The sequence below is a fragment of the Oncorhynchus clarkii genome, chromosome 10 (assembly GCF_045791955.1).
Source record: "Oncorhynchus clarkii lewisi isolate Uvic-CL-2024 chromosome 10, UVic_Ocla_1.0, whole genome shotgun sequence".
Lineage (NCBI taxonomy): Eukaryota > Metazoa > Chordata > Actinopteri > Salmoniformes > Salmonidae > Oncorhynchus > Oncorhynchus clarkii.
In genome coordinates this window covers 55,109,530-55,135,940 of record NC_092156.1, presented here as the reverse complement: position 1 = coordinate 55,135,940, position 26,411 = coordinate 55,109,530, and the positions used below count along the sequence as shown (strand labels likewise).

General features: G+C 44.2%; 1 protein-coding gene across 1 annotated transcript in view; it reads left to right on the top strand.

Annotated features, from left to right (window-relative positions):
* LOC139418798 (catenin alpha-2-like) overlaps positions 1-26,411 on the top strand; it is a 628,002-nt gene that overhangs the window by 499,850 nt on the left and 101,741 nt on the right. The window contains exon 8 of the mRNA XM_071168509.1: positions 3,486-3,638. Coding sequence (XP_071024610.1) covers positions 3,486-3,638 — 153 coding nt within the window. The remainder of the gene's footprint in view (positions 1-3,485; positions 3,639-26,411) is intronic.

The following is a 26,411-nucleotide window of genomic DNA, read 5'->3' as shown; positions in this document are numbered from 1 at the left end:
GCGTAAAAGCAACACAGCTCATCACCCTGAACACACCATCCACCCTGTCAAACATGGTGGTGGCAGCATCATGGTTTGGGCCTGCTTTTCTTCAGCAGGGACAGGGAAGATGGTTAAAATTGATGGGAAGATGGATGGAGCCAAATACAGGACCATTCTGGAAGAAAACCTGATGGAGTCTGCAAAAGACCTGAGACTGGGACAGAGATTTGTCTTCCAACAAGACAATGATCCAAAACATAAAGCAAAATCTACAATGGAATGGTTCAAAAATAAACATATCCAGGTGTTAGAATGGCCAAGTCAAAGTCCAGACCTGAATCCAATCGAGAATCTGTGGAAAGAACTGAAAACTACTGTTCACAAATGCTCTGCATCCAACCTCACTGAGCTCGAGCTGTTTTGCAAGGAAGAATGGGAAAAAATGTCAGTCTCTCGATGTGCAAAACTGATAGAGACATACCCCAAGCGACTTACAGCTGTAATCGCAGCAAAAGGTGGCGCTACAAAGTATTAACTTAAGGGGGCTGAATAATTTTGCACGCCCAATTTTTCAGTTTTTGATTTGTTAAAAATCGTTCCACTTCATGATTGTGTCCCACTTGTTGTTGATTCTTCACAAAAAAATGCAGTTTTATATCTTTATGTTTGAAGCCTGAAATGTGGCAAATGGTCGCAAAGTTCAAGGGGGCCGAATACTTTCGGAAGGCACTGTAACTATTGTTCTTATTCTTTTGTTGTTGTTGTTGTTGTTGTTGTTGTTGTTTGTATTGATTTATTTTCCCGTCAATATTTCTTCAAGCAATTCACCCTTTTTTTCGTCCTTTATAAACTCTTTACCAAGCATCGGTGCTTATGTTTTGCAGCGCCTTGCGGGTTGATATGCATCTGATCCATATGCTAAAATGGCCGGAACGTTCTCTAGCGGGTACTTATAGGCTGAAAGGCCAGGTGGTTGTAGGGTTAAAACATCTCCCACCTATTGAACACAGGATTTTGGCTAAAGCTGGGTTGCTTATGTAGGCCTGTCATGTCCTACAGCTCTTGGCCAGCTTGTAGTATGTCTCCCAAATGGATCCCTATTCCCTATGCCATGCACTACTTTTGACCGGGGTCCGTATGACTCTGGCCAATAGTAGTGCAGCAAAATATCAATTTTGGAGGCAGACTCCTAGTCTCCCCTCAAAGAACCAGAGTGATGGATTAAACCTCCACAAGCCATAATTCATCATTACTGTCCCTCCACTGTGGCTTGGCAGTTAAGATTTTAATTGGTCGGTGGAGGGGTGAGTGTGTGTTTCACTGTCTAATGTGTGTGTGTGTGTGTGTGTGTGCGCGCGTGCTCGTGCGTGTGTGAATGCGCTTGACTGACTGATGATTATTGCTGGTTAGGAGCCAAATGCCCTTGTCAATCACCGGCACCCCCATATCTCCCTCGCTGCCCCTCTAAATCTGTAGTTCTTTAACACCAGGAACGTGGTGCAATAATGTTTTCTTTATAGCCTAATTATGAACGATGGCATCAGAAACTAAAGTGAAGTCCCCACCGTAGTTGCTCATTCATTCAAATGGCTTCAGTCTGAAAGTCGTGAAATTAAACTTCACAAGACTAGTCAATTGACTCCTTTGAACCGCTACTCCAAAGACATTTAACTCGATTGGAGTTTGTGTCTGTCTGTGTGTGTGTGTGTGTGTGTGTGTGTGTGTGTGTGTGTGTGTGTGTGTGTGTGTGTGTGTGTGTGTGTGTGTGTGTGTGTGTGTGTGTGTGTGTGTGTGTGTGTGTGTGTGTGTGCTTGCATCTGTCCTTCCTTCCGAGTGTGTGTTTTGTGTTTGCGTGCTTGCTTGCCTCCAAGGGTCCATATGCCCAAGTCCTTCTCTTAGTAAGATAAAGCACATGTCTACTGTCATTGTACTGACTCTATACCCACTCGTCTGTTTCACTGTCCGATATGAAGAGACTGTGAATACCATCAGTGTCCATTTAGCAGGGGAAAAGACTGTGTTCCTTGCCAGTTTGGCAAAACGATTCCATAAACAAATATATAAGTCGCAAAGTGCTGCCCTCGTAAAAGGTCTCATGGGTAAAATAACACCTCGCGGGCAGCCATTTTACTATTTTACAACCCCCTGCTGCTGCTGATCCTCTCTTTCTGTTTGCTCATCTCCCCCTCCCTCTGTCTCTCTGTCTCTCTCCCCTCGCTCTGTCTCTGTCTCTCTCCCCTCGCTCTCTCTCTGTCTCTCTGTCTCTCTCTCTGTCTCTCTGTCCCTCTGTCTCTCTCCCCTCGCTCTCTCTCTGTCTCTCTACCCTCGCTCTCTCTCTGTCTCTCTGTCTCTCTGTCTCTCTCCCCTCGCTCTCTCTCTGTCTCTCTGTCTCTCTCTCTGTCTCTCTGTCCCTCTGTCTCTCTCCCCTCGCTCTCTCTCTGTCTCTCTCCCCTCGCTCTCTCTCTGTCTCTCTGTCCCTCTGTCTCTCTCCCCTCGCTCTCTCTGTCCCTCTGTCTCTCTGTCTCTCTCCCCTCACTCTCTCTCTCTGTCCCTCTTTCTCTCTCCCCTCGCTCTCTCTGTCCCTCTGTCTCTCTGTCTCTCTCCCCTCGCTCTCTCTCTGTCTCTTTGTCCCTCTGTCTCTCTCCCCTCGCTCTCTCTCTGTCTCTCTGTCTCTCTCCCCTCGCTCTCTCTCTGTCTCTCTGTCCCTCTCCCCTCTCTCTCTCTGTCTCTCTGTCCCTCTCCCCTCTCTCTCTCTCTGTCTATCTGTCCCTCTCCCCTCGCTCTGTCTCTCTGTCCGTCTCCCCTCGCTCTGTCTCTCTGTCCCTCTCCCCTCGCTCTCTCTCTGTCTCTCTGTCCCTCTCCCCTCGCTCTCTCTCTGTCTCTGTCCCTCTCCCCTCGCTCTCTCTCTCTCTGTCTCTCTGTCCCTCTCCCCTCGCTCTCTCTCTGTCTCTCTGTCCCTCTCCCCTCGCTGTCTCTCTGTCTCTGTCCCTCTCCCTTCGCTCTCTCTCTCTGTCTCTCTGTCCCTCTCCCCTTGCTCTCTCTATGTCTCTGTCCCTCTCCCCTCGCTCTCTCTCTGTCTCTGTCCAGCTCCCCTCGTTCTCTCTCTGTCTCTCTGTCCCCCTCCCCTCCCCTCGCTCTCTGTCTGTCTCTCTCGCTCTCTGTCTCTCTGTCCCTCTCCCCTCGCTCGCTTTCTGTCTCTCTGTCCCTCTCCCCTCGCTCTCTCTCTGTCTCTCTCGCTCTCTGTCTCTCTGTCCCTCTCCCCTCGCTCTCTCTTTCTCACTCCCTCTTCCCCTCGATCTCTCGATCTCTCTCTCTCTCTCTCTCTCTCTCTCTCTCTCTCTCTCTCTCTCTCTCTCTCTCTCTCTCTCTCTCTCTCTCTCTCTCTCTCTCTCTCTATGCCCTCGCTCTCAATTCAATGATAAATATGTTATACTTCACTGTCATGGAAAGTTAAAACACTTAGTAAACACGAGGTTAAGCACACTCTGTCCCTCTCTCTCCAGTTGAGGAAGGCAGTGATGGACCACATCTCCGACTCGTTCCTGGAGACCAACGTGCCGCTGCTGGTGCTCATCGAAGCGGCCAAGAGTGGCAACGAGAAGGAGGTCAAGGAGTATGCGCAGGTGTTCCGCGAGCACGCCAACAAGCTGGTCGAGGTAAGTCACAATTTCCCCCCTTGTCCCCCCGGTCTTTCTCGCCATGCCACGCACCCAATCTCCCTTCCTTATTTCCCCTTGTACTGCAGAGCCGTGATGTGCTTATCTGATACACCACATGGACATATAGGATGTCAATACTGCATTCCCAGACGGTACAAGAGAGAGAGAGAGCAGGAAAATGTCAAGGAAGCCTCCGCCGAGCTACTGCAGCTCAAAATGCAAAGTGTGTTGGTCGGTAATGCTTGTTAGTCAGAGTTCAAAAGGTCACAGTCAGAAGATAATTCTTATTGGGTTACTAAGTATACGTTACCAGTAGAAAGCCCCACTGTCATGACATTGAATAAGAGAGCTATAAGCAGACGCATGAGGCGCAGTCGTCACATACCTTTTAAAGGGGTTTTCAAGTTTCATTGACAGATTAAGGATAGATATGTTGGCTATGGCAGAGGAAGTAGGTGGCGGAATGAGAGTTTGAACCACTGACTGCAGGAACATACTATACGTGGCCCGGGGTCAGCAGCACTAGACCGGCCCCAGGCACACCTTGATGTAGTCTTGACCTAGTAAGGAACAGACACCTTTGTTTGATGTATGGTCACACCACGCACATACACGCTACCCTTTTCACACACTCTCTATTATGTCTAGATCAAACAGCTCATGGGTGCTTCCCAAATGTCACCCTATTCCCTATATAGTGCACTATATATATTTTTTTAACCCTATGTGGACTGGTCAAACGCTGTGCACTATGTAGGGAATAGGGTGCCATTTGGGACAGAACCCATTTCTGGCAGGCAGGCAAAGAGCACTCTGTTCTGGTCTAGTCTCAAAATAGCCAGTTACAAAACAACAGCTAGGCCAGGATACCCAGTCTTGGGGCATCTGATGGGAGGGTGGAGATCGATTCTGAGTCACGGTTGCCTGGCAAGGTTAAAGTAATTCCACTGCCTAAAAATAATAAATCACCCTTTGCTGGCTCTAACAGCCACCCAATCAATTTGCTGCATGTTCTTAGTAAACTGATGGAGAGAATTGTGTTTTACCAAATACAAAGAGAACCAGTTAAATACGGTGACTCAACTTGTACTGCATTGACTCAGATGACTGATGATTGGTTAAAAGACATGGATAATAAGATAATAGTCGGAGCTGTGTAGATTTCAGTGCAGCCTTTGATGTTATTGATCATAAATTGTTATTGAAGAAATTCACTTGCTGTGGCTTTCCAACACTTGCCATCACATGGTTGGAGAGTTATTTGGCCAATAGAACCCAGAGAGTGTTCTTCAATGGATGTTTCTCTAACATCAGATATGAACACTGCGGTGTCCTTCAGGGCAGGTGCCTTGGGCCGTTACTCTTCTCTATTTTGCCACTGGTCTTACACAAAGCTAGAATGACTATGTGCGCAGATGATTCCACACTCTACATGTCAGCACCCAAAGCCAGTGAATTCTAAATAAGGAGTTACAGTCAGTATCAGAATACCTTTTGATAATAAACTGGTCTTAAATCTAACTAAAAGCATTTGCATTTGGTTCAAAACCTTGTCAAATACCTAAAACTCAATTGAGGAAGTTGAGGAGTTGAGGAAACTAGTCTCCTAGGTATAACATTGTCATATTGACAAAGTCGGTGTGAAGATGGGGAGGGTCCTGTGTAGCTCAGTTGGTAGAGCTCCATGTTTCTGATTTCAATTCCCACGGGGGACCAGTATGAAAGAAAATTAAATGTGAAAATATATGCACTCACTACTTACTGTAAGTCGCTCTGGTTAAGAGCGTCTGCTAAATTACTAAAATGTTTTAAAAAATACAAATAAATGGGTATATCTTCCGCTAGCGGAACCCCCAATGAAATTGTAGGGCGCCACATTCAAATCAACAGAAATCTCATGAATCAAATTTCTCAAACATAGAACTATTGGGCACTATTTTAAAGATAAAATTTGCGTTAATCCAGCCACAGTGTCTCATTTAAAAAATGAGTGTCTCATTTAAAATTCATCACTAACCTTTGATGATCATCAGATGACACTCTTAGGATTTATATCCAAAAATCTCATTTTATATTGGCATGTTATGTTCAGTGATTTTGCAGAGAGCCACATCAATTTACAGAAATACTCATTATAAATGTTGATGAAAATACATGTGTTTTACATGGAAATATAGATAAACTTCTCCTTAATGCAACCGCTGTGTTAGATTTCAAAAAAACTTTACGGAAAAAGCATAATCTGAGAACGGCACTCAGAGCCCAAAACAGCCCCAAAAAATATCCGCCATGTTGCGCAGTCAACATTAGTCAGAAATAGCATTATAAATATTCACTTACCTTTGATGATCTTCATCAGAATGCACTCCCAGGAATCCCAGTTCCACAATAAATGTTTGATTTCTTCCATATAGTCCATCATTTATGTCCAATAGCTTTTTTTGTTAGGGCGTTTGATAAAAAAAATCCAAACGCGCGTTCAGGTCCAGCCAAACGTCAGACGAAAAGTTCAAAAAGGTATATTACAGGTCGTAGAAACTTGTCAAACTAAGTATAGAGTATAGTATAGAATCAATCTTTAGGATGTTTTTATCATAAATGTGCAATAATGTTCCAACCGGAGAATTCCATTGTCTGTACAAAAGCAATGGAACGAGAGCTACCTCTCATGTGAAATGCGCGTGACTGAGATCGTACATATAGCTCTGATAGACATACTTTCCTACCAGACATGCCACCAATGTCTCTTCACAGTCCCCAAATCCAGAATGAATTCAAGACAACGCACAGAGCGCACACGTTTTCAAGTCAACGCACAACGCACACATGTTTGTAAATGAATGGAAATTGTAAAGTATTTTTGCTTGTAATGTCTTTTTCATTATGTGTCAGACCACAGCAAGACTAGCTGTCACCATTGGAGTTGGCTAAAGGAGATCCCATAAACCCCCATGAGGCTGAGTTCTCTCTCTCTCTCTCTCTCTCTCTCTCTCTCTCTCTCTCTCTCTCTCTCTCTCTCTCTCTCTCTCTCTCTCTGGGTTCGAGCACTCCACATCCTCTTCTCTTTCGAAAAATGTTCAGTTCAATTTGGGCTTGAATTTACATAATGTTCCCTCTATGCTTGTTGTAATGTAATAGAGGAATACAGAAATGATTGAAACTGAATGCAAGTGGAGCTCTTTGATAGACGGGCAGGCAACGTTCAAGGTCATCCCATTATACAGTGGATATTATTATATTTAAGTTTTACGAACGGGAACTTTGTTCCTGCTTCAAGTGTTTTTGTCAACTCAGGGCAGTTAGGGAGAGAAACTGAGTCTGTATCCTAAATGGTACCCTATTCTCTGTGAAGGGAATAGGGGGCCTGTTTGAGACATATCTGCCCTTAGCCTTATTACGATGATAATGTGGTTGTATAACCTCTTTGTTTTCATCTGAGCTCGGTCCACTTCCTTGAAGGCTCGCTCACACACACACACACACACACATTCATTGGCCTTATACTATCTGACATACCAATGGCTCCTTCCCAGACAGTTGGGGAGGGGGGGGGTGAAGGTTATTACATTATTTGCAGTTTCTGTAGTGGAGATGAAATAAAGGGCTATTAGAAGGGCATTTAGCCTGGAAACACCAGTCAGCCAGGCAGAATGCAGAGTCTGACAGTGCAGCACACACAGATTCAAACACACACACACACACACACGTACACACACGCATCAACACTCACACCCACTCATGCATACACACACACATACAGGGATGGTTAAGATACATGAAACATACGGTATGTGTGTGTCGCTTGGTAATGGTTGGGGTTCATGACTTTTTTGAAAGGTAATTTATATTAATCCTTGGCTGTTGCGGTATTAGCATTTGACCCAATGTACACACACACACACACACACACACACACACGTACACACACGCATCAACACTCACACCCACTCATGCATACACACACACATACAGGGATGGTTAAGATACATGAAACATACGGTATGTGTGTGTCGCTTGGTAATGGTTGGGGTTCATGACTTTTTTGAAAGGTAATTTATATTAATCCTTGGCTGTTGCGGTATTAGCATTTGACCCAATGTACACACACACACACACACACACACACACACACACACACACACACACACACACACACACACACACACACACACACATACACCACATCCATGGCTCAATGTAGGTTTCTTAAAGTATATTTAGTCATTTCATAGCACTGTGTCTGAAAGTACTGGACAAATTAATGGATCGCAATCGCACACACCATATTAGTTTAATGACGGTATTTATATACACATTTCCCTTCTGTTTGATGGCACAGTATGTTCTAAGTGTGCATTATACACATATGGATTAATGGGCAATGGCATGTGGTGTTATTAGTCTAAGTGAAGGTACTTAATCCGGGTGTACACTCGACAACTTTCAGAATCTTAAAGCCGCTGAGTTTCCCACGTTCACGCTGTCTGGCGAAAGCCACGATGTGACGATGCGATTAGGTTTAACGTAGCTACAACGAGATGTGGCTCGACGCAGCCTTATAAACGTTTTCAGCCAGACAATCACGCTTGCCGTACAGAGTTGAACTACCTCGCCAACATTTTCCAATTGAGTAATGTTGCTTGTGAACGTCCGAGCTGTAACGATTTGACACGTTGGCTTTTGTGGAAGTACAAACGCATGCTAGTAGTAGTCATCGCTTCTGCTTGAGAGTCCACACATTCTGGGGGAACGCTAAATAACGTCATCATCTCACCGGCTTCTGCTCTGGCGAGCTCTCATTGGCTGTTGCTGATCACCGTTCTCAAAACTTGTCGTTGCACATCTCACACTACAAGAGCATTGCAGATGTTGTGCGGGTCAAATCAAACGTGCTCCAATACGAGATCGGTAGCCCTCAGATTGCGTCTCTGACCTGCTCATGTTAAACGAGCGTCGGGGGGAGGCAACGCGCCCCGAGTAGGCGACGATAGGTTTTTTTGTTGTCGCCGATCTCAAACACTTGTATGGGACAGCTACATCGGGGCCAAAATTGTGTAGTGTACACCGGGCTTTCGATATGTTTGATAGCACCGCATGGGTATGGAAGTAGGTTATGTTCAAATAAATGGCTGTGTGTTGGCGTGATTTAATTCGATTTAATCTATGTATCTCTATATCTCTGCGATCTCATCCGAAGCTGCTATACATATTTCATTTACATACCTGGAAGAAATTGCCCACACATCCACTTTCCCTAAGAAAGTTGTGTGTTACCGAAAGTTATTGTCATTTGTCACCGCCTTCATCGTCTTCGTCATCACTGCATGAAGCCAATGCTGCTAGATCCTGCTGAAGAAAGGAGTGTTCGCTATTAGCCGGTTGCTCCCTTCCTCTTTAACTCACTGAGGTCAACATTGATCAGTGTTCAGTATCAAAGGGGTTGTTACCATGTTGGACCTGCCCTTCATCAAGCCTGCTTTGTCTGTATTTGATCTTGTCTCTCTCGGGCCCTGAGTTCCCCCTCTCACCCCTCTCCCCAGGCCCTCTGATCACCTTGCACAGTCCCAAGTTCAGCCCCCATGCCCTCCTTAATCGCATCACCCTCATTAGCACCTGCCCGACCAGGGCAGAGGAAGCTTCTAATTACCAACAAAATAATTTGATTGGCTGAGAAGGGAGACAACTGGAGAGCAAAGGAAAAAGAAGACATGAATATAATTCAGTAGACCTTGGCGCTGTAGAAAGGAAAATATTTATGATGAGCTTTTGTATGACCTTAATTAGCCCAAATTGGATTGGGGCTTTTGGAGTTAGGAACACACTCGCTCTCTCTGGTTCGCCATCCCCCTCCAATCCCCATCAGCCTCTTTATTTAAACTTCCTGGTCTTAATATTATGGAATGGGACATCTTTTTGGCATGCAGGGAAATGGTACTCTGTGAGTTGGCCAATGAATAGGACCTAACTTGCTGTGGCTGGGGTTTGGGATATATGGCGTATGACAAGCTTTAGCTACACTTCTCATCATTGTGATATTGTACTGCCTGGTGCCCAACTTCAGCCATAGTAGACACTTATTCATAGGGAGAGAGGAAGAGAGGGGGAGGGAAGGAGAGAGAGGGGGAAAGTTAGATAAAGATTGACAGTGACAGAGAAAGAGTGACAGAGATAGGACAGTAGTAAAAGAGAGAAACGAAAAGTGTAGCTGTTGGCCAGCTACACTCCCTGTGTTAGGGTTCTGTTGGCCACCTGCCCTCTCTGTGTTAGGGTTCTGTTGGCCAGCTGCCCTCTCTGTGTTAGGGTTCTGTTGGCCAGATGCCCTCTCTGTGTTAGGGTTCTGTTGGCCATCTGCCCTCTCTGTGTTAGGGTTCTGTTGGCCAGCTGCCCTCTCTGCATTAGGGTTCTGTTGGCCAGCTGCCCTCTCTGCATTAGGGTTCTGTTGGCCAGCTGCCCTCTCTCCATTAGGGTTCTGTTGGCCAGCTGCCCTCTCTGTGTTAGGGTTCTGTTGGCCAGATTCCCTCTCTGTGTTAGGGTTCTGTTGGCCAGCTGCCCTCTCTGTGTTAAGGTTTTGTTTGCCAGTTGCCCTCTCTGTGTTAAGGTTCTGTTGGCCAGCTGCACTCTCTGTGTTAAGGTTCTGTTGGCCAGCTGCCCTCTCTGTGTTAGGGTTCTGTTGGCCAGCTGCCCTCTCTGTGTTAGGGTTCTGTTTGTCATCTGCTCTCTCAGTGTTAGGGATCTGTTGGCCAGCTGCCTTCCTTATGTCAGGGCCGGCTAGTGCTGTGGCTACAGAGCTCTCATCAAATCCCAACACTCCTGTAATGAGTCATACCTCTATCTGACCTGCCATCCCAGAAAGACTTCCAACGAGGAGATCCTCGCCTCTCTTCAAAGACCAAAGCCGCCGCTATTCCCTCCCTCCCTCCCCTTCTTCTTTCTCTCCCTCCTTCGCTCCTTCCTTTTCTTCCACTATAGTTGATACCCTCTTAATTATCTCTCCCTCATTAACAATAAAGCCTCTCAGTCTCTATTATATTAGCGCTGACCAAAACCCTGACATGCTCTCATTAACTGAAATACGGGATGAACATTATTTAGTCCCGGCTATCAAATTGCCTCCCGTCTTCTGTTCTGGGGGAAACATTTATTTCATTATTATTGTGAGGCAGTGGTATATTAGTTTAGACGCTACCCTCATTGGACATCACAAGGACGTTGCGGTCCATCACTATTCCAATGTTGAAGCGAGGTCCCGTCCCTGACCTTGGCTCGACGTTGGCAGGAGGCCACTCCGGAGAGAGACTCATTACGGTCCCATCCTTAGGGCCTTTTCCCTTTGTGTTTCTGTGCAGGACCTTCTGAAGACGGCTACCTCTGCCCTCTTCTCTCTCAACTCTATACCAGCCAATCAGTGCCTGCCTCTGTACTCCTTTTGTCTGTAGGAAGGAATTCTAGTTTGTTTTGCAATTTTTGTTTCACCTATGTTTTTTCTTCTCACAATGGGTCAATGTCAGTAGTAGTGCGTCCTTTATGGTCTGAATGTTTCAGATAAGGTGTATGAGATAGGTTAGGGGTTTTCCCTCACAAATGAGCCACAGCATGATACTGTAGCTACCTGTTTAAAGCTAACAGCTTACCAGTTAAAAAATGACTTATGTGGTTAAAATCCAGAAGCCTTCTCTGGCTTCGTGTCCCCTGAACTGCCCCCCCCCCCTAGCCTCCCTTCATGGACCACATGCGGTCATGACTTCCACCCCATCTTCCCCTTTTTCACCTCCTTCCCCTTTTTCATCTCCTTCCCCTTTTTCACCTCCTTCCCCTTTTTCACCTCCTTCCCCTTTTTCATCTCCTTCCCCTTTTTCACCTCCTTCCCCTTTTTCACCTCCTTCCCCTTTTCTTGTACTTTGACTCGCACTTCAAAGTAGCCACTTTTGCCTCACCAGTTCTACCCCCACCTCTCTCTCTCTCTCTCTCTCTCTCTCTTTCTCTCTCTCTGTCTGTCTCTCACCCTGTCTTGTTCCCCTGCCTGTCCTCATTAATATGATGTCTCAATGGTCCCCTGGTTTTATCTGTAGTACGACGTCCCATGATAATATTACACACCCCTGTAGTGCTTTTGTCCCTAAACTCCCTGCTTTGAATAGCATTTGTTTCGCCCCTACTCTTAATTTAGTTTTTTCTGTTTCCCAATATTTGAACGCTAGCTCCCATTAATAATGCATTGTTTACAATAGGCCCCGGTTTAAAAAGAGAGTGTGTTTTAATGAATGAGGTTGAAAGGCACTGTCGAGTTCAATATTTGATATTAGATTTTTTTTATCACAGACGATTGCTATCGCTGAGATTTTAGAAACAATAAAATAGCAATGTCTTTTAAGCCTTAGTCATTCCTGCACTTATAGTCCGACCTTTAAGAAAAGTGTCTTAAATGGATTTCATTGCCCTATTCAAGTGAAAAGTGAAAAGCAGCTGTCCATGTTGTTCATTGGTGTTTCTCTTTATAGTAAAACCTGGACTAAACCAAAAGAGGTCAAAGGCTAATAGACTGTAACCTGTAATCTTAAGGGTACATGGAAGCACACATCTCCCCTGTCTATTTTCTATGTAGTCAGCAGTAATAAGACCTATCAATACCACCAACTCTGTTCCCATTTACAATCTCAAAGTAGCATTTAATTATCTCTTTCCGAACAGACTTGTGTCATTCTCCATGCCCTATTCAAATATTGCCCCCCTTTACGCAAGAGGACTTGGAACGCTGTTTTCATTTCTGCTGCGTCAGTTCATTAACTCGCCGTCCTTTAGATTTAAAGCGGCGACCATACTGGGAGGGAGAAAAGACCGGAGACAACGAAGGGAGGAAGAAAAACATTGCCGATGATTATACAGAATCGATAAGGGAGTTGAATGTAACCAATATCGGATCGGCCTTCGGGGCGTCGCGCCGCGAGACTGACTGCGGCAGTAAATATTATCCCGGGGCGCGGAGTGCATTAAGCTGCCGTGTCGGGAGACAGCGGTGGGGGGGGCTGGGTGGATGGATGGCTGTTGGAACAAGTCTATTTGTGATGACCCAGACCTTTGGGCAAATGGTTAATCCCTGCTCGGCCCGGGAGTTATGGGCCTCAGAGGAAATCTGGGCGCAGGAGATGGGAGGCAGGAGACAGCTTTTTGGAGGGATTGAGAAAGAGATACATCAACTCCCCCTCCTCCTCCTACACCCCCAACCCCTCAGCCCTCTTTTCATCTCCCGCTAAAGATACCATTTTGCGATGGACTAGGTCTACTCCGAGGTTAAAATAATCAGTCATCAGAAAAGGAACTCTATCAAGATTGGCGTCTCGCCACCCGTTTTCCACCGGTCACACCTGTGCTCCAGATGACCAGCGGTCGCCTGATACCCACATCGGATAGATACATCTCAGAACACAAAATAGATCCATAATGCACACGGTGTCAGAAATCTCCTGGGCTCAGCAATCGTTAACTGTGCTGTAGGGTAATCAGATCCATAAAGCCACAGGCTACAGCTAAGACGTCGCAGACACTGGGATTGGGACTGGAGCAGCAATAGCCTTGGTGTCTATCAGCAACACTGACTGACTGACGTAATTTTAAAATAAAAAAAATCCCAATGTTTCCTGTAATCTCGGTTGAAAAACTCCCGGCATTAGAAGGGAATAAGCAGGAAATCCAGAGTCCTTCAACCAAGATGTTCTGGAAGACCTGAGGATTTGGGAAAGTTAGCAGAGAGTGATCCCAGTCACCAATATGTCCGTTTGAAAACCACCACGTCTTCAGTTGTTGTGTTGGAACATGTTTAAAGAAGTTCCTTTGGTAGATCTGATGTATCATTTTCTGATTGGTCACAATGATTTCATTCGCTGATATCTGCGAGCTGGATATGCCTCATGGCAGTAGTGATACTAGGTTTCGACATTACTCAGGCATTCACGCCCATTTGTTTAGCCTGGAGCGATAGAACCCGTCTAAGTGAGACATGTTCTTTTTCGCTCTGTGGCTGATGTGAGCTGTGCGTTTCCCTATAGTCCCTGTGCGTGGGAGGAGCTGTTTTAAGTGGCAGGGAATACAGTCGTTATGAAAGGTCAAAAGCGTAATGGTAACCTTAATGCAGGAACAAACACACCTAACATTGATTCATCTACACCGGAAAAATCCGTCATTATTACTTGATTAGTAATAATAGCCCTCTCTTAGAGAAGTGTAAAGGTAACCTAAATGCAGGAACAAACACGGCTAATTGATGTATATTTTAGGAAATGTTGGTCCTTAACACTTGAAGCGTTCTTAATTAATTTCATTAATATATAATATAATAACATGAAGACGGGGGTTCAATGGTGTATCTAATAGAGAAAGTGTATAGAGAGTACTTAGACCTATTTATAGTCTACTAGTATCCTTTCCCTAGATATCTAAAACAATTAAGTGAACCCAAACTGCCCAGGCCTGAACCAGGATTGCATTGCCACAGGGTTTTGAGATGTAAGGACCGATTAGCCCCAAATTGAAAGGCCGGCCCGCGGAATTAGCCTTTTCATCTCCAATCTAGAATACAGTAACTGCTGCTTAGTGGCCCATTATGTCCTGCCCAGGTCCCTGTGGACCAGCGGGGACAAGAGAGAGGGCAGAAGGAGGGAGGGATAGAGAAAGAGAGAGAGTGGGCAGATGGAGGGAGGTAGAGAGAGGTCGGGAGGGAGAGAGGTTTGGACTGGAGAAGGGGGGGGGGGGGGCAGAGAGAGGGAGGGAGAGAGGATTTGATGGGAAGAGTATTGGAATGGAGACAGAGAGGGAGGGAGAAATCAGCCTACTACTTGAGATCTGGCCAGATGTCGGCCCTGGGAGACTCTGACTGCCACATGCACTCTTCTTGGAGAGTCCCGACTGCATGAGCCACAGTACATTAGCCCAGTCCTCCTCCAGAAACATCCCAGTTAGCAATATCACCTCCAGTTGACACCTCTCCTCTGAAGGTCATTTTAGTGTGAAGAGAGAGGGGGGGGGGGCTTTGGGTCACGCAATCCTGAGGGTAAATTATAGGTGGAATGGCGCCCACAAGGTCAGTGAAGAAGATGCCCATGCAGAAAAATGGTCTCTCTAACAGTAGATAACTAAGCTTGGAGACGAAACCGCCATCTGCAAACGCGTCGAGAGGAAGGGAAGAATAGTCTTCCACCGTTCCACTACCCACCTCAACCAACGGCGGAGGAGGAATTCCTGTCATGTTTCGCCAATATCCACTTAGTGGATTATATGAGATGAACTACAACGAAGGAAGAAGAGGGTCTGATTAATGTATAGTTGTTTGTGCTTCAAGATGGGGTTGGTGTGGTCTTGCACTGTGCAGTATTTTTGAATAACCTTTATTTAACTAGGCAAGTCAGTTAATTAAGAACAAATTCTTATTTACAATGATGGCCTACCCCAGCCAAACCCGGGCGACGCTGGGCCAATTGTGCGCCACCCTATGGGACTCCTAATCATGGCCTGTAGTGACTCACGCCTCTTGCCCTGAGATGCAGTGCCTTGGACCGCTGCGCCACTCGGGAGCCCAAACATATCTAGACATGTGGTACAAATGTCTAGACATGTTACATTTTCTCGTAATGGCTGTCATGGTTTTCAAACTCCATTTGTTTAATCTCATCAGTGATGGATCAAGGTGTGTTTGTGAGGAAACATCCTTCTCAGGCCGTGTCCCAAATGGCATCATGTTGACTTTATAGTGCACTTCGTTTGCTCATTGCCCATAGTGCACAATATAAGGAATAGAGTGGCATTTGGGACTCATGTGTGAAGAGGCTGGTTGAGTACTCAGAGCTCATACTCAAAGTATATAACACACTACCTTTTAGTCAACTCAAGGCAATTATGCTGAAAAAATAATATAGAGAGGGGGAAGGAAATCTTGTCAGTTTTAATCATCGCTTCATATTACTCAAGGACATCAGAAACTCAAACTCACGTCCTTATCCTTCACCCCCCCCCCCCCCCCACCCCCCCAAAAAAAAAAAAAAAACGAGACAGAACGTAAACAAAATATTGCGACCAGACACCAACAGAAATTGGTTTGTGTAGCGAAGCAGACACATAGTGACAGCGCCACATACAATGTCTGATGGCTACACGCATAGAATCATTAGAAGGGACATTCGCATTCAACTCAATGCACCGCGGTGGGTGGACCAGTGTTAAATTCCATTTCTATGCCTACATGTTTCCTGTCTATCTATCTCATCCTGTTCTTATTCCCAGTGATTGACGATGGCGGGATGCACACACATTCCACCGTGTTGCTGACATGCCCCAGTTAATGTTCACACGTTAGTGACAGGAAGCAGCAGTCATACCCGAGTTAAAAAAACAAACATGTGAAATCTCCCGACACCTTTGTAGTGTTTGCTCAAGCCTGCTGTAAGCGCTCGATGGGCGGGGTTCGGGGTTTGCCATTGCGCCAGGTGAGCTCAAAGGAGCATCGATAACATATCCGAAAGAGTTTGAATACTATTTTAACCCGGATTTGAACGAGGCCCGGGTCTGAAAGGGCAAAGTAAACATGAGACACGCTACTAATGTCTCTGGAGGCCCTCAATTGCCAGCATCTCCTTCTGCTCCAGCTTGCCATGTAACTTAAATTAAAGTCTATCCCCATTCCATCATGGAAGGATGGAAGACGGGCCCTCTGTCTCCCCTAACTGTCACGCAGACACTGGAGCGCGCACACACACAGGCGCACATAAACACTCATACAGGACCATATATACACCTACACTAGACTGCACACACCTGCCTACGACGACAGGCATCCCCAATGACATCTACCTCGCATCAGATCAATCCCTCAAATCACTCTCTGACAGACTCAATGTTACAAACGCACGCACGCACGCACACACACACACACACATACACACAGCATCTGAATTCCACACCTCAGTCATCTGGGTTTACGCTGACACTACAAAGATACTCACTGTGAGGAGATAGATGCTGTGTGCTGGATAATAGGAAACGTACTAAGGGGGAAATAATACCAGCAGTGGTTGTGGTTCTTACAAAGACCTTGAGAACTATAGATGTAATATGTGCTATCATTTTCAATTTCCTCTTCATCCCTTTGTCTATTAAAATTAATTGACCAACAACAGACCAGGGCGTGAGGGAGGGATGGATAAAGGAGGAAAGCACTTAGACCCCAGAGAGCTTGTATGAAAGAGAAAATTACTTATTTTGTAACCGATGATAGATACATTTCCTCTGACATTTTAGGCCTAGAATCACAAAAAAACAATAAGACAGGCCACCATAGAATCAGAAAAGAAATGGACCGAAAAAAAGATATATCTTCTGATAGATATATCCGATATTTTAGGTGACAAAAAGTGATTCTTAGAATAGAAAATTTAAAAAATCAAGAATGAAAAAGGAGACAAAAATAACTAAAAATACAGTGAAATTATCATCTTTCATTTTGCAGATTTGAAGTGTACTTGTTCTATTGTCTTTGAGTGATTCACCTAGTTTTGAATAACACTGAATCACTGGATCTAAATCAAACGTCAAGAAGAGAAGCTTCCCAGGAAATCCTATATGATTTCTTTTAGTAATGGGAGCATTCCTTTCGCCCAAGAACTGCCCAAACTCCACATTATTAGTTTTATGGATTCTAGTGAGCCAGGTCTGTAGCCCAGTGTACAAGCCGATTCCCTGGAAGCTTAGATTGATTGGGAATATCGATCTCCCCCTTTTCCGACTGCATCTCTAACATACCGAATGAGTCTTAAATGGCACCCTATTCCCTATTTAGTGCACTACTTTTGACCAGGGCCATATGTGCTCTTGTCAAAAGTATTGCACTAAAGAGAGAATAGGGGGCCATTTGGGACACAACCACCGAACCAGGGCGTAGAGCTTTCCTTCACTCTCATCTATACGACAACCATTTTACGAGGGCAAATTAAGCCACGTACCGACCGCCATTTTACCTCGACCGACAAGGTTAATGGTTCGTAAAAAATCTGTTCCTCTACCAGAAGCGGTTCTCTACAGTTCTCTCAAGGTCACGTGTGTGTGATCCACTTAACTGCAGTCTGCAGTCCCCACGGCTGACTTAGACCCCTGGGTTTGTCTTTAGTACACGTGCTTTGTGTGTGTGTGTGTGTGTGTGTGTTTGAATTTCTGTGTGTGTGTGTGCCTGTGTGTGTGTGTCTTTAGAAATTCACGTGTGAGTGTGCTTGTTCCCGTCAGTAAGTCTATGCGTCTATACTCTCAGCTAAGATGGCCACCAGTAAAGACATTCAAGACCCAGCTGACAGGACAGTTTGTTTCTGACAGCCAGGGGTTAAGAGAGAGAGACCCTTCCTAATGAAGAGCTTTTAAGGGAGAGACTAGATGGGAGATTGGAGATGGGAGATAACAGACATAGGAATTTCCGGTTTCCTTCACCTCTGGCCTGGACTGTCTTGTGGTCCGCTTGCACACACACACACACACACACACACACACACACACACACACACACTTTTGTGATGGGATATCTCAGAAGCAGAGGTGTGTGTGGAATTCTCAGGTGCTGGTACAGACACTAATGAAGGCCCGGTCCCCGTGGACACATGAAGAGAATAGGCTCCAGATGGAGGGATGATGGGAAATTGGATAGAGGAAGGTCACAGGTGAGGAGAAAGAGCGGTATTATGATCTCTCCTTTCGGCTGAAGGAGGGAGTACTGTTAAGAGAGTACACTTCTGAGATCATTCTCCTTCAGATCGGACAACTTCTTCTTTCTCTCTGTCTCTCTCAAATCAAATCAAATGTTATTTGTCACGTTCTTCTTAAACAGCAGGTGTAGACCAACAGTGAAATGCTTACTCTGGCTCACACACACAGGCACACACGCACTTGCGCATGCACACATGCTGTCCCAATCTCTCTTCTTCCCTTTTTCTTTCTTTCTCTTTCTCTTTCTCTTTCTTTCTTTCTTTCTTTCTTTCTTTCTTTCTTTCTTTCTTTCTTTCTCTTTCTCTTTCTTTCTTTCTTTCTTTCTTTCTCTTTCTTTCTTTCTCTTTCTTTCTTTCTTTCTTTCTTTGTCTCTCTCTCTCTATCGCTTACGTTCCCTTCCTCTCTCATCTATAGATTTCAATTGGGAGTCTCAAACAGTAGCCTACAGTAGAGAACAGTCACTATTTGCCATTGACAAATATTTCTGGCATTCAGGGAACAACTCAAAGTTCTTCAATCATTTTGAAGACTCCTTACTGCGTTGAACATATTTCAACGGGCAGAATGGCTGCCTTGATATATTTGAAGACACTGCATTCGTGTTTCGTTGCGAAAAGCCCGAGACAACTCAAATGCACTTTGTCTTTGACCCCAAATGTTCATTATGTACGGGAGGTTTGCACTGCCAGTTCTTCTGCGCTGAAACTTGTTCATGTTTCTACACCATGTAAGGAAAGGGTTCACATAATACAGAATACACAGTCCGTCAGAATGTTCAATATTCTTGTCCGTGTTCAGTCAACGCAGGATTCCCTTTCCAAGGGTTGAGTTCAAAATCATCTACAATTAAGGAATAATGAGCTGTGTGATGGTTCTGAAGGCCACAAGATCTTCCTCATTTGCTCGCTGTGTGTTACTCTATGCCAGATGAGCATCGGGTCAAAAGGGTTTTGATTTTAAACACGGACTTGCAGATGGCCTACCCGGCCCAGAACGTCTGCCCCGAATAGCAATTAGTTACTGTATCAAACTCGATAACGAAGGGTGACTGTGATGATTTCTAATGATTCTCAACGATTTTTAATGATTCTGTCTGATTTTCTATGATTTTTCAAACAGGCCCTTTCGGTCATATTCATAAGTAATGCCTACCCACCCAACTCTCTAACTAATGCATTTTACATTTTCAAGCCTCTCCTCTACTCTTCCCCCAGCATTTATATGCAAGATTGTCTCTTGTTTTCAACTGAAATACTATCCTCCACTCTGACTGCAGTGATGTCACCGTGAAGATACGATGCCGTGCCAAACCCCCGAAGTGGCGTAATTTTTTAAAAATGTAGAAGTCAACAAACAAAGTCCTCAAGGAGTCGCTCCCTCCGCCCGTCCCCTTAGGGGAAGCCCTAGTTTTTTTGTGAGCTGTGCTGCCTGCCTCGCCTTTTATCATCAAAGGAGCCCAGGCGCTGCTCATGTAATATTAACATTTGTCAAATCAGCGAGCGGCGGCAGTACGCTGTTTACATAACATTAGACACGGGCTTGCCAAGCCACACAGAGAGAGAGAGAAACATAGAATGGGCGGCCATTTTGGTGTTCACAGATTACGTGGAGATAGAGAGAATGACCCCCACGGGTGTCACTGGATTACTGTACACTCATTCACACCTTCTGAAGGGGGCTAATTTGGACTTGTTCCATGGCTCTCCTGGGGAGGAATCGCGTGTTGCTTTTTTGAAAAATTGGGTAGAAGAAATAGAAATGGAAATTACGTTGTTTTCTTCATTGTTCTTTCTTTTGCTTTCTGAGATACAGTTTGTCAGTACTGTCTATTTTTACTGTCTATTTTGGTATGAAATGGCTAAGGAGGGAAGAACGTAATTGAATTAGATCACGTTTCCATGTCACTGAGATCTTTTTGTTCCACGACCACAATTACACAGCTCTTTCAGTCTCCCTCTTTTTATCAAACCTGAAGAGGTAAGAAGTGAGATGAGAAGTTAGGTGATCTAATTAAGTTTTCCTGGTTTCAAGAGGAACCGGAGTCGGAGGGGGGTGGGGGCTACGATGGGGGTACAACTCCTCAGTAAGTTGTTTGACTTCTGTGACACAGTCTAAATCGAATCGTCAGAAAGCTTTGCAAGGTGAAGTGGGCTATCGTTGGCATGCAACTCAAACCCTCCGGAAATGAGGTCTATTAATCATACAGTGCCTCATTTAGCCTCTCGTTTCATATGAGGGCCCTGATTTGCACTCGTAAGGGCGTCTTCGTGGAGGGTTAGGTGGGAGGAAAGGAGGAGAGAGAGAGAGAGAGGGAGAAAGAGAGAGAAAGTGCTTTGTGGAGCAGAAGAGAAGCCATCAATTCTCATTACGGAAAATAGATAATCATTCCTAATTAGAGGCCTTGGCTCATCTTTTTTTTTTACCGGGGTACAAATACGGAATAAAACAAGCTAGCAACATATGGGTACCTGATTAATTAGGTGAATGGATAGATACTAAAGGAGTCTGCGATTTGGCCCGACATAGCTTATTAAATGCGAGCGTAATTTATTGGAGGTTGAGTCCTTCGAGAAAATATTAGCCCCGTTTCCAGCCGAAGGGTATGTGTTATCCAATGCCTCCCGAACAAGCCTTGTCCATCTAGGCAGATATTTGTCCTCTTTCTCCTTCTTTTCTCTCTCTTCGTCTCTAATCAAAACCATGCACTGAAGCTATTGTTTTATACCCAATTGTTGTGACAAGGAGTGCCCGATAAGTGGGTGCAATTAATCACAGATACATGCTGTAAATACGGATAGGAGCATTCGGTCGAAATGAATCCAGCATATCCTCTCTTACACTGGTCATAAACGTGCACGGTGCACATCACAGGAGGCTGCTGAGGGGAGGATGTCTCATAATAATGCCTGTTATGGAGTAAATGAAAAGGTATCTGACACATGTTCGAGAACCATTGCATTGATTCCGTTCCAGCCTGTACTATGAGCGCGTCCTCCCAAATTAAGGTGCACCCGGGGCCGCCTTTGTGGAATATTGTGTGCCGATTGCATCATCTATGATGGCCCACGACCCGTGTGCCCATTGCATCGTCAATGGTGTTCCCCGCTGATCTTTGAAAGCTCTAGGTCACAATGAGCTCATGTCACAGAGTGCGAGGTGACTTCATGCAGAAATGACTTATATTATTAAGATCACACACTGTGACTAATGCTGATTGTCGCTGCTCTCGTAGTTTAACTTCTTGGTGACAGGGGGGCAGTATTGAGTAGCTTGGATGAATAAGGTGCCCAGAGTAAACTGCCTGCTACTCAGTCCCAGATGCTAATATTTGCATATTATTAGTAGTATTGGATAGAAAACACTCTAAAACTGTTTGAATGATGTCTGTGAGTATAACATAACTCATATGGCAGGCAAAAACCTGAGAAAAATCCAAAAAGGAAGTGTGAAATCTGAGGTTTGTAGTTTTTCAACTCTTTGCCATTCCAATATACAGTGTAAATGGGATCATATTGCACTTCCTAAGGCTTCCACTAGATGTCAACAGTCTTTAGAACTTTGTTTGAGGCTTCTACTGTGAAGTGGGGGCGAATGAGAGGGGATTGAGCCAGGTGCCTGGCAGAGTGCCACAGGCTCGTATTCTGCGGTCACGAGAGAGTTAGCTCTCGTTCCATTGCTTTTCTACAGACAATGGAATTCTCCGGTTGGAACATTATTGAAGATTTATGTTAAAAACATCCTAAAGATTGATTCTATACTTAGTTTGACAAGTTTCTACGACCTGTAATATAACTTTTTGAACTTTTCGTCCGACGTTCGGCTGGACCTGAATGAGCTTTTGGATTTGTTTACCAAACGCCTTAACAAAAGAAGCTATTTGGACATAAATTATGAACAAATCAAACATTTATTGTGGAACTGGGATTCCTGGGAGTGCATTCTGATGAAGATCATCAAAGATAAGTGAATATTTATAATGCTATTTCTGACTAATGTTAACTACACAATATGGCGGATATCTTTTTGGCTGCTTTGTTGTCTGAACGCTGTATTATTGCATGGTTTGCTTTTTTCGTAACATTTAAAAAAAATCTGACACAGCGGTTGCATTAAGGAGAAGTATATCTCTAATTCCATGTATAACACTTGTATTTTCATGAACATTTATGATGATTATTTCTGTAAATTTCTGTAAATTGATGTGGCTCTGATTTTTTATATAAATATGCACTTTAGCGAACAAAACATACATGTATTGTGTAACATGAAATCCTATGAGTGTCATCTGATGAAGATCATCAAACGTTAGTGATTAATTGTATCTCTATTTGTGCTTTTTGTGACTACTCTCTTTGGCTGGAAAAAAAGTGTTTTTCTGTGACTTGGTGGTGACCTAACATAATCGTTTGTGGTGCTTTCGCTGTAAAGCCTTTTTGAAATCAGACACTGTGGCTGGATTAACAAAATTGTCATCTTTAAAATGGTGTAAAATACTTGTATGCTTGAGGAATTTTAATTATGAGATTTTTGTTGTTTTGAATGTGGCGCCCTGCACTTTCACTGGCTGTTGGCGAGGTGGAACGCTACCGTCCCACATATCCCAGAGAGTTTAAGACTTCAGGGTTAAAGGCAGCATGTGTCTATTCCGTTCATCAGTGAGTTACTGCTCTTATTTATTTATCTTATTTACCTTATATGTATGGTTTTTTTGTTTGGAATATTTATGCTCGTTGTTGCTGCTCTCAAATGAATAACTTCAGGGTTAATGGAAGCTTGTGTCAATTCACTTAAGCTACTGCTCTTAGGTATGTACCCTACAGTGCCTTGGGAAAGTATCAGACCCCTTGACTATTTCCACATTTTGTTATGTTACAAGTCCTCAGCAATCTACACACAATACACCATAATGACAAGGTGAAAACTGGATTTTAGAACATTCAGCAAATGTTATTCAGCAAACTTATTTACATACATTTTCAGACCCTTTGCTATGATACTCGAAATTGAATTCAGGTGCATCCTGTTTCCATTGATTATCCTTGAGATGTTTCTACAACTTCATTGGAGTCCACCTGTGGTAAATTCAATTGAATGGACATGATTTGGAAAGGCACACACCTGTCTATCTATATAAGGTACCACAGTTGACAGTGCATGCCAGAGTAAAAACCAAGCCATGATTTCAAAGGAATTGTCCGTAGAGCTCAGAGACAGGATTGTCCAAAACATTTCTGCAGCATTGAAGGTCTCAAAGAACACGGTGGCATCCATCATTCTTAAATCGAAGAAGGTGGGAACCACCAAGACTCTTCTTAGAGCTGGCTGCCCAGACAAAAAGAGCAATCGGGGGAGAAGGACATTGGTCAGGAATGTAACCAAGAACCCAATGGTCACTCTGACAGAGCTCTAGAGTTCCTCTGTGGAGATAGAACCTTCTAGAAGGACAACTATCTCTGCAGCACTCCACCAATCGATCCTTTATGGTAGAGTGGCCAGACAGAAGCCACTCCTCAGTAAAAGGCACAACAGCCCGCTTGGAGTTTGCCAAAAGGCACCTAAATACGCTGACTCTCAGATTCTCTGGTCTGGTGAAACCAAGATTGAACTTTTTGGCCTGAATGCCAAGCGTTATGTCTGGAGGAAACTTTGCACCATCCCTACGGTGAAGCATGGTGGTGGCAGCGTCATGCTGTGGGCATGTTTTCAGCGGCAGGGAGTGGGAGACTAGTTAGGATTGAGGGAAAGATGAACAGAGCAAAGTACAGAGAGATCCTTGATGAAAACCTTCTCCAGTACACTCAGGACCTCAGACTTGGGTAAAGGTTCACCTTCCAACAGGCCAACGACCCTAAGCACACAGCCAAGACAACACAACACAGTTCTGTCTTCGGGACATATCTTTGAATGTCCTTGAGTGGCCGAGCCAGAGCCCGGACTTGAACCCAATCGAACATCTCTGTAGAAACGTGAAAATATGTGTGCAGCAATGCTCCCCATCCAGCCTGACAAAGCTTGAGAGGATCTGCAGAGAAGAATCGGAGAAACTCCCCAAATACAGGTGTGCCAGGCTGTAGCATCATTCAAGACTTGATGCTGTAATCACTGCCAAAGGTGCTTCAACAAAGTACTGAGTAAAGGGTCAGAATACTTATGTAAATGTGATGTTTCAGTTTTTTTTTTATAAATTAGCAACAATGTGTAAATTCCTGTTTTTGCTTTGTCATTATGGGGTATTGTGTGTAGATTGATTAGGGGAAAAAACACAATTGAATACATTTTTCAATAAGGCTGTAACACAACAAAATGTGGAAAAGCCAAGGGGTCTGAATACTTTCCCAAGGCACTGTGTATGTACGTTTTGGGTATGTATTTTTAGATAGCAGCATTAGCCACAATAATGATTTAATGGTAATATATTGAAGGTGAGGAAAAAACTGCGATAGAACAGTGTTAGAAACGTCAAGTACTTAAAAAAAAATGAGTGTTGAAAAACTGCAAGTGGAAAGAAAATTGTGCAACCACTTATCGGGCAATGCTTTTTTTTTACAAGCGTTCTTAAAAATCAATCACAGTGAACAGTTCTTCATGATGATAAAAGCCCTGTGTGCCAAATAGAGACTGGAGGGGTTTGGGAAAAAATGAAGACTCCATTGATATTTAGTGAGCCCCTATAAGCAAAGGAGTTGATTGAGATGTCTCGACCCTATAAGAAAAGGAGTTGATTGAGATGTCTCGAGTGGATGGGATGGAGAGAGGGATTTGTTCCGAGTCAGATATGAAGATGTTTTGGGGAGTCGGAGGGTGGTGGGAGAGTTTTGGCAGGATATGAAAGGTGCTTCTTTAATCCAGACCGGAGAGCACTATAGATAATTGGGGTCAGACATTTTTGATAATTAAGATTGTGCCTGAATTTGAAAGCAGATTAAGGAAAGGGGGGGGGCTTTCTTTAAAATGCCCCTTCTGGCTGCTCCTGTGTTTTTTTTTTAGGTGAAAGAGAGGTCAATTTAAATAGACTTATATATGTAAGGTACAAAGGAACTCTAAATTATCGCTTAATTGTCATTAAGTATAGCAGGGTTTCCTAAACTCTGTCTTGGGTGCACATTTTGGTTTTTGCCCCTAGCATTACACAGCTGATTCAAATCATCAAAGCTTGATGATGAGTTGGTTATTTGAATCAGCTTAGTAGTGTTAGGGCAATAACCAAAATATGCACGCAGGTGGGACCCCAGGACTGAAGTTTAGCACTGACCACATTTAAGCACTATTGGTTGGACTCCAGTCTATGTAGGCCCCATATGTAACCGACCGGCTCGATTCGATCTTATGTAGCAAAATTTGAAAGATGAGAGTGCTCTGAAATCATCGTAGATACCCAGAGTGAATGTACCAGCTACGTCTATCGACAGTTGTCATAGTGAGCATCATGAGCATTCTACTGAAATGGTTACTTGCATAGTGGAGTCTTTTGTTTGGACATGTAGATAGCTAGCTAAACAAGGAACCATAATCCCAACTCATAACGTTACTACCCTGCATGAATCTGCAGGTAGCTAACCAACCAGGTTCAATGTTAGCTAGGTAACATTAGACTATAACTAGCAATGGAAATGGCTCTGAGATACAAATAATATTACTACACAGATCATACACATAGTGTTTGCTAACGAGCCATCCAGCTAATGTTAGCTAGCTAGCTAACAGTACACAAAGTTGAAACGTTTAACATCTGAAAATGTAGCTAGCTAGACTATCTTACCCATATACATGGATGGACACTCCTCCCTCTCTCTGATGGATGCCATGGTTGCCCTTAGTTTGAAGATGTAATCCGGAGACAGGTGTTTTACACAATAGTGTTCTCTTTTCGACTCCGTCTGCATATTTATAATCAAATGCCAGACCTTCCCCATCTCCTTAGCTATTATACTCTAATTCCGCTGATTTCAAAACTCGGTCCTCCAGAAAGTTGAGAGCAACACTTACGCAGTACTACTACGTGATACATGTTTTAAAAAGCAGCATTAGAAAGGATTA